The sequence below is a fragment of the Ptiloglossa arizonensis genome, chromosome 1 (assembly GCF_051014685.1).
Source record: "Ptiloglossa arizonensis isolate GNS036 chromosome 1, iyPtiAriz1_principal, whole genome shotgun sequence".
Taxonomy (NCBI): domain Eukaryota; kingdom Metazoa; phylum Arthropoda; class Insecta; order Hymenoptera; family Colletidae; genus Ptiloglossa; species Ptiloglossa arizonensis.
In genome coordinates, this window is record NC_135048.1 from 17,112,079 (window position 1) to 17,126,171 (window position 14,093).

The 14,093-nt window shown below is 26.3% G+C and overlaps 2 protein-coding genes across 2 annotated transcripts; one reads left to right on the plus strand and one right to left on the minus strand.

The window, feature by feature from the left end:
• Positions 1-1,157: 1,157 nt before the first annotated feature.
• Positions 1,158-11,106, plus strand: LOC143150107 (protein TAPT1 homolog). The gene is made up of 7 exons (XM_076318182.1): positions 1,158-1,810; positions 3,233-3,387; positions 5,103-5,200; positions 5,434-5,765; positions 7,172-7,269; positions 7,759-7,974; positions 9,777-11,106. Exons 1-7 carry the CDS (start codon positions 1,666-1,668, stop codon positions 10,293-10,295), a joined length of 1,563 nt encoding a protein of 520 aa, XP_076174297.1. The 5' UTR covers positions 1,158-1,665; the 3' UTR covers positions 10,296-11,106.
• Positions 10,992-13,928, minus strand: LOC143150553 (calcium and integrin-binding protein 1). Its single transcript, XM_076318964.1, has 5 exons — positions 13,709-13,928; positions 13,611-13,645; positions 11,953-12,200; positions 11,652-11,850; positions 10,992-11,554 (listed from the first exon to the last, which is right to left on the minus strand). The coding sequence occupies exons 1-5, from the start codon at positions 13,757-13,759 to the stop codon at positions 11,533-11,535; spliced, it is 555 nt and encodes a 184-aa protein (XP_076175079.1). The 5' UTR covers positions 13,760-13,928; the 3' UTR covers positions 10,992-11,532.
• Positions 13,929-14,093: the final 165 nt, after the last annotated feature.

Here is a 14,093-nt window from a genome sequence, read left to right on the forward strand (position 1 = left end):
GCTATTTATACCACCAAGGAGGTATGGCCTCACAGACTTACAGTTACTTCGATTGCCTTTGTTTGATCTAATCGAATATTTCAACAAATTGATATTTTAAGTTATTATTTATACTAAAATATTGTTAATAAGTATTGAAACTATGGTCCTGTAACGATAGTTAATAATTATGATAAATAAATATCAAGATATTGTGAAATTTTTGAAGGCCGACGATTTCAATGAGTGTTACAATTTGCATTTTATTAATTAATCTACAGAAATAAATTTTAATTGAGATTTGAAATAAAAAATGGTTTTTGATGTTTCTTAAAGTTTTAAAGCATGGAAAATAATAATTATTTACACAATATATGTAGAAATTGGGTTTCTTATTTAAAAGAGCCGAAATTCAATTAATCACTTTTCTAGATAGAAAAATCATCATGAAGAATACTTGTGAGTCGATAGTCGATATGTCTAACTTTGACAATATCGTTGGAACTCAACGAAAAATTCCTTCGCGAACAAAGAATATTTCAACGAAATATTTTAAGCCATTATTTATACTAAGATATTGTTAATAATTATCTAAACTATTATCCTATGACGGTTCTTAATAATTATGATAAATGAACATCAAGATATTGCGCAATCTGTGAAGACAAACGGTTTCATTGAATATTTGTTTCTCTACGCGATTGTTATTAACATTTACGCATGTTCCAAATATCAATGTTACAATATGCGCTGTGTATACGTACTGTGTAAAAATAATATGTAATCAGTGAAATGAACAATAGCCCATCAAGGACTACATTTACACCAGAGTTTAATAAAATTCTTGTGTTGTATTTTTAAATTATTCAATAAAACTATCAAACGTATAGCACGGTTAAACTTGAATTGCTATATTCTCTTATCCTGTGGAAAAATATGTTATATTCTAAATATTATATACTACATATTTTGAAAAAGTATAAATGAAATGATCTTGAGCCCTCCACTTTGCGACCTATCTTTTTAAATATTCGTGTTTTCCTCAAAATCTTTTAACCTCCTAAAAATAATTTTTAAAGATTAAACTGAGACACCCTGTAAATTAAAATTTTCTTAGATTTTTTTGTCTTCGATGAATAGAACGATACTAGTCGCGAAAGTAATGGTGGTACAAATTTTTGTGACACGCTGTAGAGAACAGTTAATAACATAAAAAATACACGAGATAATTGTATATAATTATTGGTATACCTTCCTCAAACATAAATGAATACGTCACTATACAAATATTAAATCCTAAACATCACTGGAACAAAGGTGCTCCCAATGAAAATATCCCCTTAAGTAATTGTAAAATATGACGTTCATCAAATACTACCCCGAGGAACTCAAAAGGAAACAAAGTCCATATGGAAATGTAGTGGGGAATATTACTTGTCTACTGTTCGTTTACCGAACAAAATTGATTCGGTTTACGTTTCCTCTGTTAAGATTGTAGTTTACATAACAACTAATAGTGACATAATGAATTAAATGTTTACATAATTAAAATATTTGAAGTGTTAATAAAATAGAAAATTTAAATAGTAAGAATTATTCGAATATTAAACAAGAAAGACAAAATCGGTATTTATGAAACGATAGTTTGAGGTTATCTAGTAACAAGATAAGGAATGAGTGAAAACAATGAATATTGATAAAAATTGCCAAAATTATAGCGAAAAGAAAAATATAAGGTTCAAATCAACAAAGCAATCCAATATATGTAGTAATAAAATTGACGATGTAAAGAATCAGTTAAATAGTGGAAGACATCGACAAAAAAGTCAAGGTAATTGTTTGTTTAATCATTATTTGTTTAATTTAATTTTATATCGAAGATAAGCATTCAAAAACATGTTTTATGATCGTAATATAATTGGCGAGAGTTCTTTAAACTAACTTAATAGATAAGTTAAAGTTTTTATTTATTGTGAAAATAGTGAATTTGAATAGTTATAGATATATTGTATTATATGATATTGCACAAAATAAAATAGTTGTATATTTTTAATAAATATGAATTTTGGAAGAATAAAAGTAGTTTATATGGAGATTTCAATGGTCAATCGAATAAAAATTTAAACTAGAAGGACAATTATAAAGTGACTAGTACACATATAGTTTGTGTTTGGATAAAGAAGAAATTTTTAAGTTTTCTTATTTCTTTCATTTAATTAAATTGCAATGAATATCGCAACTTCGAAGTCATTTTAAGGTTTTGCCTAAACATTGCAGATTCCTTTCAATATAATTGTCACAAATTAAATTTTATTATTTATGTTACTATAATTTGTGGAATAAGAATTAAAAACACGTAGAGATTTAGAAAGTATAGAAAATCAAAAAATTGTTAAATGTATAATAAATTTGTAAACTTATTTTGTTTAGATACTATATGTCTACGATTTTTGCGATTCATATTGAAATCACTTATTGCATTTGTGTTTTTTGTATTTGGAAATATGTTTTAAAATTTTGTAAGACATCAATGTTTTTCAAATGTGTATAAATTTATTCAAAATTTATTTTGACTCTCCTAAAAATAGAGAAGTTCATCACAGAAGTTCTTATTCTTTCTTACTAAATTTTTATTTTATGTAATTTTATTATATAAAATTTTGTGTGATATTATTGGATTAATTCTAATAATAGTTAAATGTGCTATATTCTGTATAATTAATATTTTAACAATATTTATTTTTCTTTAACTTCATTTTCTGAAATTTTGCAATATTAATTTATGACTTTAGTTGAACTTCTGCAGAGGCAAATTAAGTAGCTTTCTTAAGAGTCAATAATTTGAGAGATTTTACCAAAAACGGAAATTCTGTTTGTACAAATATAAGATAAGATATATATTGAAAGTTCATTTTTGCAACATTTTCATTAGACACATGTTTACAAGGGATACATTTGTATAATATATGATTTTTTATACAGATTGTTATTGTTTACCACTTTTATGATATAGTCTTAGGTAGGACACTAAGACCAGATTATTTTAGTGTGAATCTTTACTATGTTAGGCTTATTTAAATGTTTTAGACTGTATACTCGCAAAGATGAATTCAAACCGACTCAATCCCTTTTGGGAGTGGGGCTGAAATAGATCACATTTTACACATTAAAAGGGCTAGTTAAATTATGTATAAGTTATTGTTAATATTACTTAAGTAGAAGTACAAATACAAATTTTTTGTTTTGGTTACAGGTGTGTCTCTTACACAATTTTTACGAACAGAGTTAACAAGAGGGTATCAGCTAGAATATGACGAGGAAACATTTTCTGCGAGAAGGGAGAAAATTTACTCCTTTATGAAAATTCCAAGAGAAGTTGAAAAATTCATGGTCTATGGATTTTTGCAAGTAAGAACAATCTTTTAATGTTTCATATTATTCAAATATAAATTCTCTTTGCTTTCTTCATAATATACTTTTCTTTATTCCATCGAAAATAAAAAAATGATGGGATTTTGTTTGCGGCTTTGTGTCCAAATTATTAATTGTTGAATATACGCGTAAAAGATGTTAGGAATGATGGACTTACACTATTATTTAATAAAAATTGACATTTAATAAAATTCACATTTTACCTCCTATTGCGTTTCGACTTATACGAACGTGATAGTACCTCCCCCAAACTTCTTACTATCATCAAAATTTATTAGTCTTAGTCTACTTTGATTTTACTTTCTCACTGTTACTTTGCTCAAGTGGTTTTCTAGCCATGTGTGTTCAGTGATCGATATTGATACTCGACAGTCCTAAGTTATGTGCGACGTCGAATCGAAATTCAATTATAATCTTTTTGATGAAATGAGCTCAAATTTCATAAAATTATTAAATATTTATAATTAATAGTAAATAATACATTTTACAAAATTTATTTTCACCGTTTGAATGCGGATAGAAGTTTGAAAATCGAAAACCTTTTTATATGTCTCCTTACCAACAAACGGCCTTTTTCAAGGCTACAAACAAATTACAACGTTAGAACTTTTCAAAACGACGTGTAAACGGCCTTTTTCAAGGCCAATACAATATTACAAAAGTCAACAATACAGCTTCTTGAAACAATGAATAAACAATTTTTTTTAAGATTAAGAAAATAATTAAACTTCTTGGAACATATTATGTATACAACCTTTTTCGAAGCCAGATGAATGCCCTTTTACGGCATTTGACGACTGCAAATAATAAAGTATAATGTAGTAGATTTTTATTTATTAAATTATTTTTATGAACACTTTTCAATCCATAATTTCCTCATAGCATGATTTACCATCTCTTTTATTCTCAGAAGCAAAATTGCATTATGTTAAACACATGACAAATGTCTCTGCTTATTTGACGCAATCGCTATGCATGAACTGTGTCGGTAACTCGTATTTCATCCATCTCTCCACTAACCACCACTGAGAATGGACACAAGTTTCGTGTAACTTGTGGGCATTATTGAAGTGTTTCTTATTGAACTAATTTCACAATAATAATAACAATTTTTAGAAAGAGAATTTTATACATTATCCATGAATTACGCATTTCACGTGGTTCACACATGATGGAGTTCTAGCACAATTTAGTTGCATTGCTCAAGAATTTCTTAATAATAATTACACCGATCAATAGATTGACAGAGGAGAATTAATTACGTAATCTGCACATCCTCTTCATTTCAATCTTTAGAATTTTTATTTATGAGGACATACGAGAGTTTTGTTTATTGATGCCTATTGCTATTGTAAAAGTATTCCAAAATCGTATTGTTGCTTTGTATGGTAAAATTCGAAATATTCAAAGGATTGTGGTTGTAAATTTCAATCATCAAACAGAAATTATTTTGAGTATAATACATTTATAGAATTTTAGTAACTAAAATACATTCTAAAGGTATAAACACATATTTTTGAAACTCCCTGTGTATATCTGAAGATCAATTTGATATATTTTACACATAATCTGAACAAAGTTGTTAAAATATTTTTCATTTATCAGATTAATGTCGAGTTCTATTTCTTTGATTAGTTTGGATACATAGAATATTGAAAGTAAAAATATAAGAATATAATTTTCTGTTATAGTGTGCAGATTCCTTTCTCTTTGTTTATACATTTTTACCATTAAGATTCATTATGGCATTATGGACAATAGTGACAAGACAATTTTGGCACTGTTTAGGGTAAGTTTATGTTTTAAATAGAATATAAGAATTATATTAATTACATTACACGGTAATTCCTCCTTAAAACGTCGCGTTTGTTCCTCCATGAAACATACCGAATCAATTCATCATACGCTATATTGGTCTTCTAGTTTTTAAATCTAATAATGTCCTTCGGTGTATTACAAATAGTTTAATTAAAATATTTATTATTTTTAATATATTTTATACAAAATTAATTTATAATCTAGAAAGAAAAGAGGAACTTTAAAAATTGGGGAAGATCACTTAAGACCAGCAGAGATTTGCGATCTGTTGAAAGGGATTCTGGTGATTAGCTGTTGGGCAGTTACTTGGAAGGTTGACACTTCTATGATGTACCATTTAGTAAAGAGCCAATCAGTAATAAAATTATACATATTTTATAATATGCTGGAAGTTGGTGATAGATTATTTAGTGCTTTTGGTCAAGATACAATAGATGCTCTTTTATGGACTGCTACAGAACCTAGGTCGAAAACACAAACAGGATCTCAACATTTGGGCACTCTGCCACATTTGTTATTTGCTGTTACTTATGTTCGTATCCTTTTTATATAAATGTAAATATAATTATATAATAAGTGATCAAATTAAGTTTGATAAAACAACAATTATTCAAGAACAGAAGGATTAAAGTAATATAAGAGTTGTTTTGCAGTAACTTATGAATATGTAAGTTTATAAAATTACAGTAGGAGTAATACCTAAATTTAGTTACTTTTAACAGTAAACTTTAATAACAATGGAAAAAAACATACGCGTAATTAACGCCATGTAAATATTGGAGCTGAATTTGTTTTTCAATTTCTTAAATATTAGGATGTTTCAGAAAATACTTTTTTTCGTCACTTTGTGCATATTTGCACATGCAGCATTAATACACTGTTGAAAAAATTTTCTTTTTGTATTGATTATGAAAATATATTTTAGCTTTATTTGTGTCTCCATTTATTTATTTGTAGTATGAATTTTAAACAAATCACAGTTTTGATACTTTCACGACATCTTTTATCACAAGATTATAATTCACCAAGTGCGTAGTCCAGAACATACTCTTTTCAATTATTCTATCACCTCTTCACGGCAATGGCATACTTTTTAAGTGGGAAGTCTAAATCATGCACACATTACATATATATATTATCAAACATTATATTTTGTTGTAGTTGTGATTTAATAAATTAAATTTTTAAAATACATTTTTGGAACATTCTAATATTAAAGAAAGTTATACATTCTGTATGTTATACTACTGAAGGTGTGGCACTTGAAATTATCACTTCATTTTACATCAATATGAATAAATCAAGAAAAAAATGGATTAAATAAACGATGTGTGGTTTCAAGAGGAATGTTATGTCCATAAACCGAAACTGTTTTAAGTTGAAGTTTATCGATGATTTGAAGGTATCCTTTGCTTATTTGTTTAATAATAGCAAAGTATACAGGTTGTTCACTTATAGGTGGGCATTCTTTTAGAAGGCGATCCTACATACTAAATTAAGATGAAAATCAAGAATAATGAAATCACGGTTGAATAATTTTTTTTCCCTCCATAACTAATGTTCAACTGGAATGTAGCTCTTAATTAAAACCACTTTCATCGGAGATGAATACTTTTTCTACTCCATAATTATTAATATTCATCAATATTGTATTATCAACAGTTTCAAAGATATTTAAATGGCTAGATTTAAACAAGTCATCCTGTACACGCATTCTCTCCTTTTTATTCCCAATTTAATACAAACTAAAATTGTTTCACATTGATAACTACACTGCAATCCTAATTTATTAATTTATACCTAAAATATATACTACATTCCTTTGTCATTTCTTCGCAGAATATTCTGTGAAAAGGATACAATATTACAGAATAAATATATCTAGTAGTAACAAACATTTCAATATTAAAAGAAATGTATTTTCCTATATATTGTTTTCAAGTATTGCACAGCATATTGGTACTTTTTCAAGCAACAACTTTGAATGTAGCAATAAACAGCAGTAACAAAGCTTTACTTACTATAATGATGTCCAATAATGTAAGTATATGTTAATAATAACTATTTTACAAAGTATTTCTAAAACAATGGTTTAAACCAAAAATGTCTAGGTAAATTAACAAACTACTACCTTGTAATGAATATCTGAGCTAGAAAAAAGTAAGAAATAGCGTTTTTAGTATATATTTTATGTGAAAATAAGTTAAAACCAGTTTTAATATTGGTTATTCAATGTTAATAAAATGTACATTATAAAATACAAGCAAATTTGCTTGTAAGTCACTATTATATCAGTTTTCTATTTTGTCTATAATTTAAGTTAATTTTTTTTTAGTGAGCTAATGTATTTACAGTCAAAAACTCTTGTAGAATTGTAACATATTATATTTTTATTATTATCAGTAAAACGTTGATATTGTTAAATATAACACCTGGAAAATGTAATAGAAATAAGTATCAATATATAAAACAAATATTTTTTTCATTTATGATATGAATAGAAATTTAAAACATAAACTTTTGTTTCAGTTCGTAGAATTGAAAGGTTCCGTTTTTAAGAAATTTGACAAGAATAATCTGTTTCAACTATCATGTGCAGATGTAAGAGAACGTTTTCATTTAATGATGCTTCTTCTGGCTGTAAATCTCCAAACAATGAAAGAATATGCCTGGAAAGCAGAACGTCTTGCAGTACTTTTACCTGATTGTATATTATTACTGTTAGCTGAAATCCTTGTGGACTGGGTATGTAATTAAATATTATATCCTTCAAAATATTGGATACTACAAATTTTTTTGAGTTTTGTTTTGCATTTAATGTATTGTAAAAGTATTAAATATTTAAATGTTATAATTATTACGTGGCTTCTGAGAAACATATGGGCACATACATATGTATGTATCTACGATTACAAGACAAAATGACAAATGTTACTTGTTTTTATAATTGGTTTATACTGTAATTGAAAAAGAAAAGAAAATTACTTATTTTTAGAATGTAGGGAATGTTTGAAATGAAAAATTTCTTTTTGTAAAAAAAATTGAAAAAATAGCAATCTATATGTAGAGTGTTTGGCAATATACCCAAAACTTTATGAGGCGATTGTATATAGTATGCAAAATGAAAATCAAAAATTACGAAAATGTATTTGAGTTTATATGTTCGCGTTATTAATTGCTGAAAATATGAATAAAAGATGCCAGAAGTGATATTAACTGTGGGGTATTTTTAATAATTAATATCTCGATTACAAATTCTCTAGCAGAATTTCGTCATACTTGATTTGCCTCTTTTTTTGACATGTAGACATCAGATAGTCTAAATAGATATAAACAGTATCAACAAAAATAAAACTGATATAAGGAAGTGCTTAATACGTAAAGAAATTTTTAAATTAAGTAAATGATTAAAAGTAAATCCAGAAATAACAATACTGAAATACTGCAGTGTTTTGGTTGTTTCCTTTAAATCGAAAATTTAAAACGGCGTTTTCCAAATCAGTTTTCATAAGACCTCTAAGGTTCTTTTATTTCCGCTTAAACGTAACATTAATACGTATGTGGAGTCTGTGAGCTTTCCTAGGATAGAGTGCTAGCTTCGCGTCGTACGGATTTTCTGACAATGTAGATACATACTTACAATTAGTTGCATTGTTAGATCGGACGTTGTTCGATAGTGCCTGAAGTTATAGAAAGCCATATTGAATTTCTCTCTAATCACACATTTAATGTATAAGCCGCGCGGCCGAGATCTCGGTACTTCAGACTTTGGACAACTACAGTGGAAGATTGAGAAAGAAGGTGAATGTAAGACTTTCTTTCTCGCTCTTGAAACATGCCGAAGTCCGACTTTGGGAATAACAGTTGGACCAACCGTTGTTTACATATAAAAACAAAATATTGCTTATAATTCATATAACAAAGGAAAGTATTATGATGAAGAAAAATAGTGAAAAAGTATTTTTTACGGAAAAACATATTTTGTAGATCTCCTAATCACGTTTTGTCTATAAAAAATAATTTTTGTTGTTGAGTGTATGTATGTCAGTAACATAATCAATCTACGAAAAATGTGGATTTTACAATTAGATTGCTTACAACATTTTTGTTTTAAATTCATGCTTAGGTATCTTTTGAATTCTGTGTAGAAAATTGTATAAAAGTATGCATTCTTAACATATTATCTGAAAAATTACCGGTAGCTAATTTTAACAAAGTACCATCCCTGAAATTGATTTCAAACCTCATTTAATTATGGCAGATAGTTATTCTAAAATAGAATCGAACATTTTCTTTGAAAAACATTTTTATTCCATACATTGGAATAAAAAATAATCAAATTATTTATTATTATATTTTTGTATGTTACAAACATTATAAATAAACAGTGTAATTAAAAATTAAGCTTTGTTCACTACTTTGGTACTTACAACCAATGGCAGGTAAATGTTCTTAACATTCTGTATAATAAATATAATTTGAAAATAGTTTGTATAACAAAAATAACTTGTTAAATTTTATTAATTATCTTATATCATCATTTTCAGGTAAAACATGCGTTTATAACTCGATTCAATGAACTTCATTCAACAGTCTATCGAGACTACACTATAAGTCTAGCTTACGACATGACCCAATCTCGTCAAGAAACTGCTTTTTCCGATCCTTCGGACTTGGTAGCTCGCAGAATGGGTTTCATTCCTCTTCCGCTAGGTGTTGCAATTGGAAAAGTTCTTTGTACAACTATTACACCATCCGCAAAACCAGCAAACATAATTCTGTTACTTTTGGCGTACTTAGTTTTAATAGCATTAAGAATCCTAAATAGTTTAGTAATTCTTGGTAAGGCATGTGATTTAATTTCATCACATTCAAAAGATTCTAATAATATGACATCGTCTTTAAAACGTTCTCTATCTAGTACTGATACAAAAAATCCAAATTTAGCTACTGCAATGTTTTCTAATAGTGCAATTAGTTTGAATAATGTTTGTTTGAATGAGACTATTTTGAAAGAGGATGTACAAGAAGATAAAAAAGAAATTAGTAAAGAAATTCCACAGTAAAAATAATTGTTCTTATTAATATTAGTTACAATTATTTTCCAATGAAGAATTCTTGAATACAAAATAAGACCTATGTATATATGTATAAGTGTTGTTTATTCAGAAATTGTATTAACAAGTATCATTGGATATCTATATTAGTGGAGTTAATTATATTTACTGAAGTAATTATTCCAAAAGATTACCTTTGCCGAAAAATTTATAAAATTATTTTTTGAACAACAAAATATCTTTAATATTATTTGAAGATCAAGTATTATTCTCTTATACTTGCACAATAATACGTATTTTATTATTTGGTTTTCGAAAGCTCATTACTCTACATGACGATGTATATGATCATATTTATGATTTATAATGCATAAATTACTTTAGGCAGTGTAAAAAATTTGTACATTGTTACTCTATCCATTATTAAGACAAAGTGTAAAAACTGAAGATAACAATTAATCAGTCTGAGTGAGTGAACCAAGATGTTTTAATTCAGTTAATGCTAGAAACAGAAGTTGGTATGTAAAGAATTGACAAAAATTAGTAATTTTATATGGTACTTTCAATTTTTTGAAAATTTTAGCAAATTAATAAATTCTTCTGTTATTTAACATTTTGGTTTATATGTTGTATATGCGTACAGAAAGTATTTTTATACACATTGACACTGTGTGAAATACTTTTAGATAAAATACTATAAAATAATAGCTGCATAATATTATATTTTTTAATGAGTACAAATCCATGTAAATAATTTATGTATTATGTTTATCCTATAAAAAGGATGATAAATGGACAAATTAAAAAATTTAAATATGGACCATTGTCAACTATTGCTCTTTCACCTGTTGCAGTGTCATATTCCTTTATTCCTAATTATATTTTTATTTGCATTTACATTTATATTCTTCTGCGAAAATTTCAATTTTGAATTCATAATAACTGACATATCCAAAAGGTGTTTTAATAAAAATGCAAGTTATAATTAATAAGTATTTGTAACGCGTATATTAATTTAGTTTATCTTATTTGGAGACAGTCTTTACAATTTACATATTTAAAAAAAATTGAGGAAAAAACCTTCCAGTTAATGTTATTTGTAGGCCTTAAAAAAACATTAACATTTTCTAAATTCTTAACTTTATATTTCTCTTTGTAGTAAAATTATTAGGCCTGCTAATGAATAAAAATGTTTTAACAATAACATAATGTTCAGTCTTATGTTAACCATTCAATGCTTTATGTTTCACAAACGTATACGAAAACTTCTGCAAGCACAAATAAATGAATTGATTAAAATAAGTAAAAAATTCCATTTTAATATTAAAGCAAGTAATGATGCAACAAAATTAATGTGATTCTTACTTAGAGAAATCATTGCTTTTTTCAATAATATGTTCAAACTCTGCAAAACTTAGTGCACCATCATCATCTAGATCTGCTTCATCTAATATACACTGTAGAACTTGCTGCATATCTGTTTCAGTTAATCTTTGAGGAGCAGTAAGTCTATCTACAACTTGTTTCAAATCTCCAATGCCAAGCATATCATCACCATCAAAATCTGTGCATAAAATATTATTAATTAATGAATAAATAAAATTTATAAAAATGTTAAACCAATATAAAATTATATTCAATTATAAGATCAAGTATAAAATATTACCAAATATTCTGAAAGCATGTTCAGCTTTTACAGCTTTTGGAGCTGCATCACTAAACACAGACATCATATCTAAGAAATCTTCAAAAGTGCAATCTCCATCTTGACTAGAGCTGAAAACTTTGCAAATCCTATCTCCAAAAGGATTTACTCTTAATTCAGGATATTGTAAGATTTTGGACATTGGAAGTTTAGCATTTCTATTGTGGCCAACTTTTTCTGGGGCAAGAGCCTTAAATTTTTGATGTGCACTGTTGTATAAAAGCAATTTCATAAAATATAAATTAATAATTTATATGAAATATTTTACAATGTTAAGACAATAACATACATTTCTTGACTCTAACACATTTCAGGAGACTTTTAGATGTAACAAATTCTTGAGTTCTATAGAAACTAAGATATAGAGGCATTCATCACTTTTTAAAACTAAAATTTTCATAATTGAATCCATTCTTAATGCAATAAGAATTTAAGAAATTAAAAGGCAGAATAAAACTAACATATAAATGAATTTTGTTTTAATCTTAATAATAAATAAATTTATTAATTTTAATCTAGAAAAGTACAAAAATAATAAAGTTAAAACAATCCAACTAGCTAGTAAGTTTAAATGCACAATTAATAACAGTAAGTTCAATGATCCTGTAAATATTAGCACTTTAATTATTTTTAAAACTATAGGAGTAAAAGGAAAATTTATTAAACAAAAGTTGCAAGGTAAATGAGCTATTATCAAATGATGATAACAATTTTTCTATTGATGTAGATGTTTGAGATATAAAAGTCATTGAATATTCTTTGTCTTTTTAAAAAGAATAATAGGTATTAAGATAAAATATTTAATATATAAAAATAAAATATAGTATAAATAAGAGTATCATTTTGTTGTAACCATATAATTATTTTTCTATTATATAATTTTTCTTTTACAAATATTCCTTGACCACCTTTTTTTTGAAAATAATTAAAATATTAATAGTTGTTGAAAATTCTTCTAAACACATGGAACACAAAAGGATATTAAAATTCATTGCTTGTTTTTATTAAAAGATTTCATTATGAGTACTTAATTGCAAAATAATGTATGTTTCATAGATTTTAATGCTTAATAGAACATAATACTGTTATTTATTACCTACAAATTCAATTCTTTTATCACCTATAACTGTTTACAACATTTTTCATAAATGTGTTTTATATTCACAAAATAATACACTTACTTTTAACCACTTAATGGCCATGCCCAAGTTAATTCGAGCAACACTGTCACCAAAGAAAAAAGAAAAACCATGCTTAGGGTCTAAAATAATAAAGAGTAAAATAACAAGTAGGAATATAAAATTTAGAGTAGAAATTTTGTAATATATATTGTAATTGCTTTTAAATAATTAAAGAATAAAATAACAAAACTGCATATTTTAGATTAAGTATTGAAAATAATTTGGCATGGAAGTGTTTAAAATCTTTACATTAAAATAATAGTATACATATGTAGTATACATAGTAGTCTAGTTGTTTTATTCCAATTTGTAACAATTTTTGCAGATATATACATGGTTTCTTAATTGAAAGTAACTTGTAAATGGACTGTAACAATACAGTAAGAGTAAATATATTGAAATAATAATAATAAAACTCCTTTTTGGAGTTATACTTACTGCAAAACTTCTTTCTTCGAAAAATATGTCAAATCCTACAACATAAGGTAATATTAAATAAAGTTGATTTAAAATATTTAATAACAATTGTAAAATACCTGGTAATCTTGCAATTCGTCTTCAGTAAATTGACTTTTACCTATTCCCATTTTTTTCTATCTTTTAAATTTATTCACAATTTCAAAACTATTTTAAGACATTATAATATATATTGCTCAAAAACATTAAATTTCTAATGTTCTAAGCAGTACGCTTGTTTTAGCATTTGTACAAATCGATACTCAGAATATCTTTTATCTCAAGATAAATCTAAGATGACATCTAGCACAAAAAGAAACACCACTGTTTAAATCACTGTTAATTGAACATGTCATGTATACAACTATTATTTGCTTAATTGGAAATTAAATATTATATATGTATATAAAATAAAATGAAGATGATACGTGAGTTCTAAACTGTTCTGATTAAATACATTTTGCT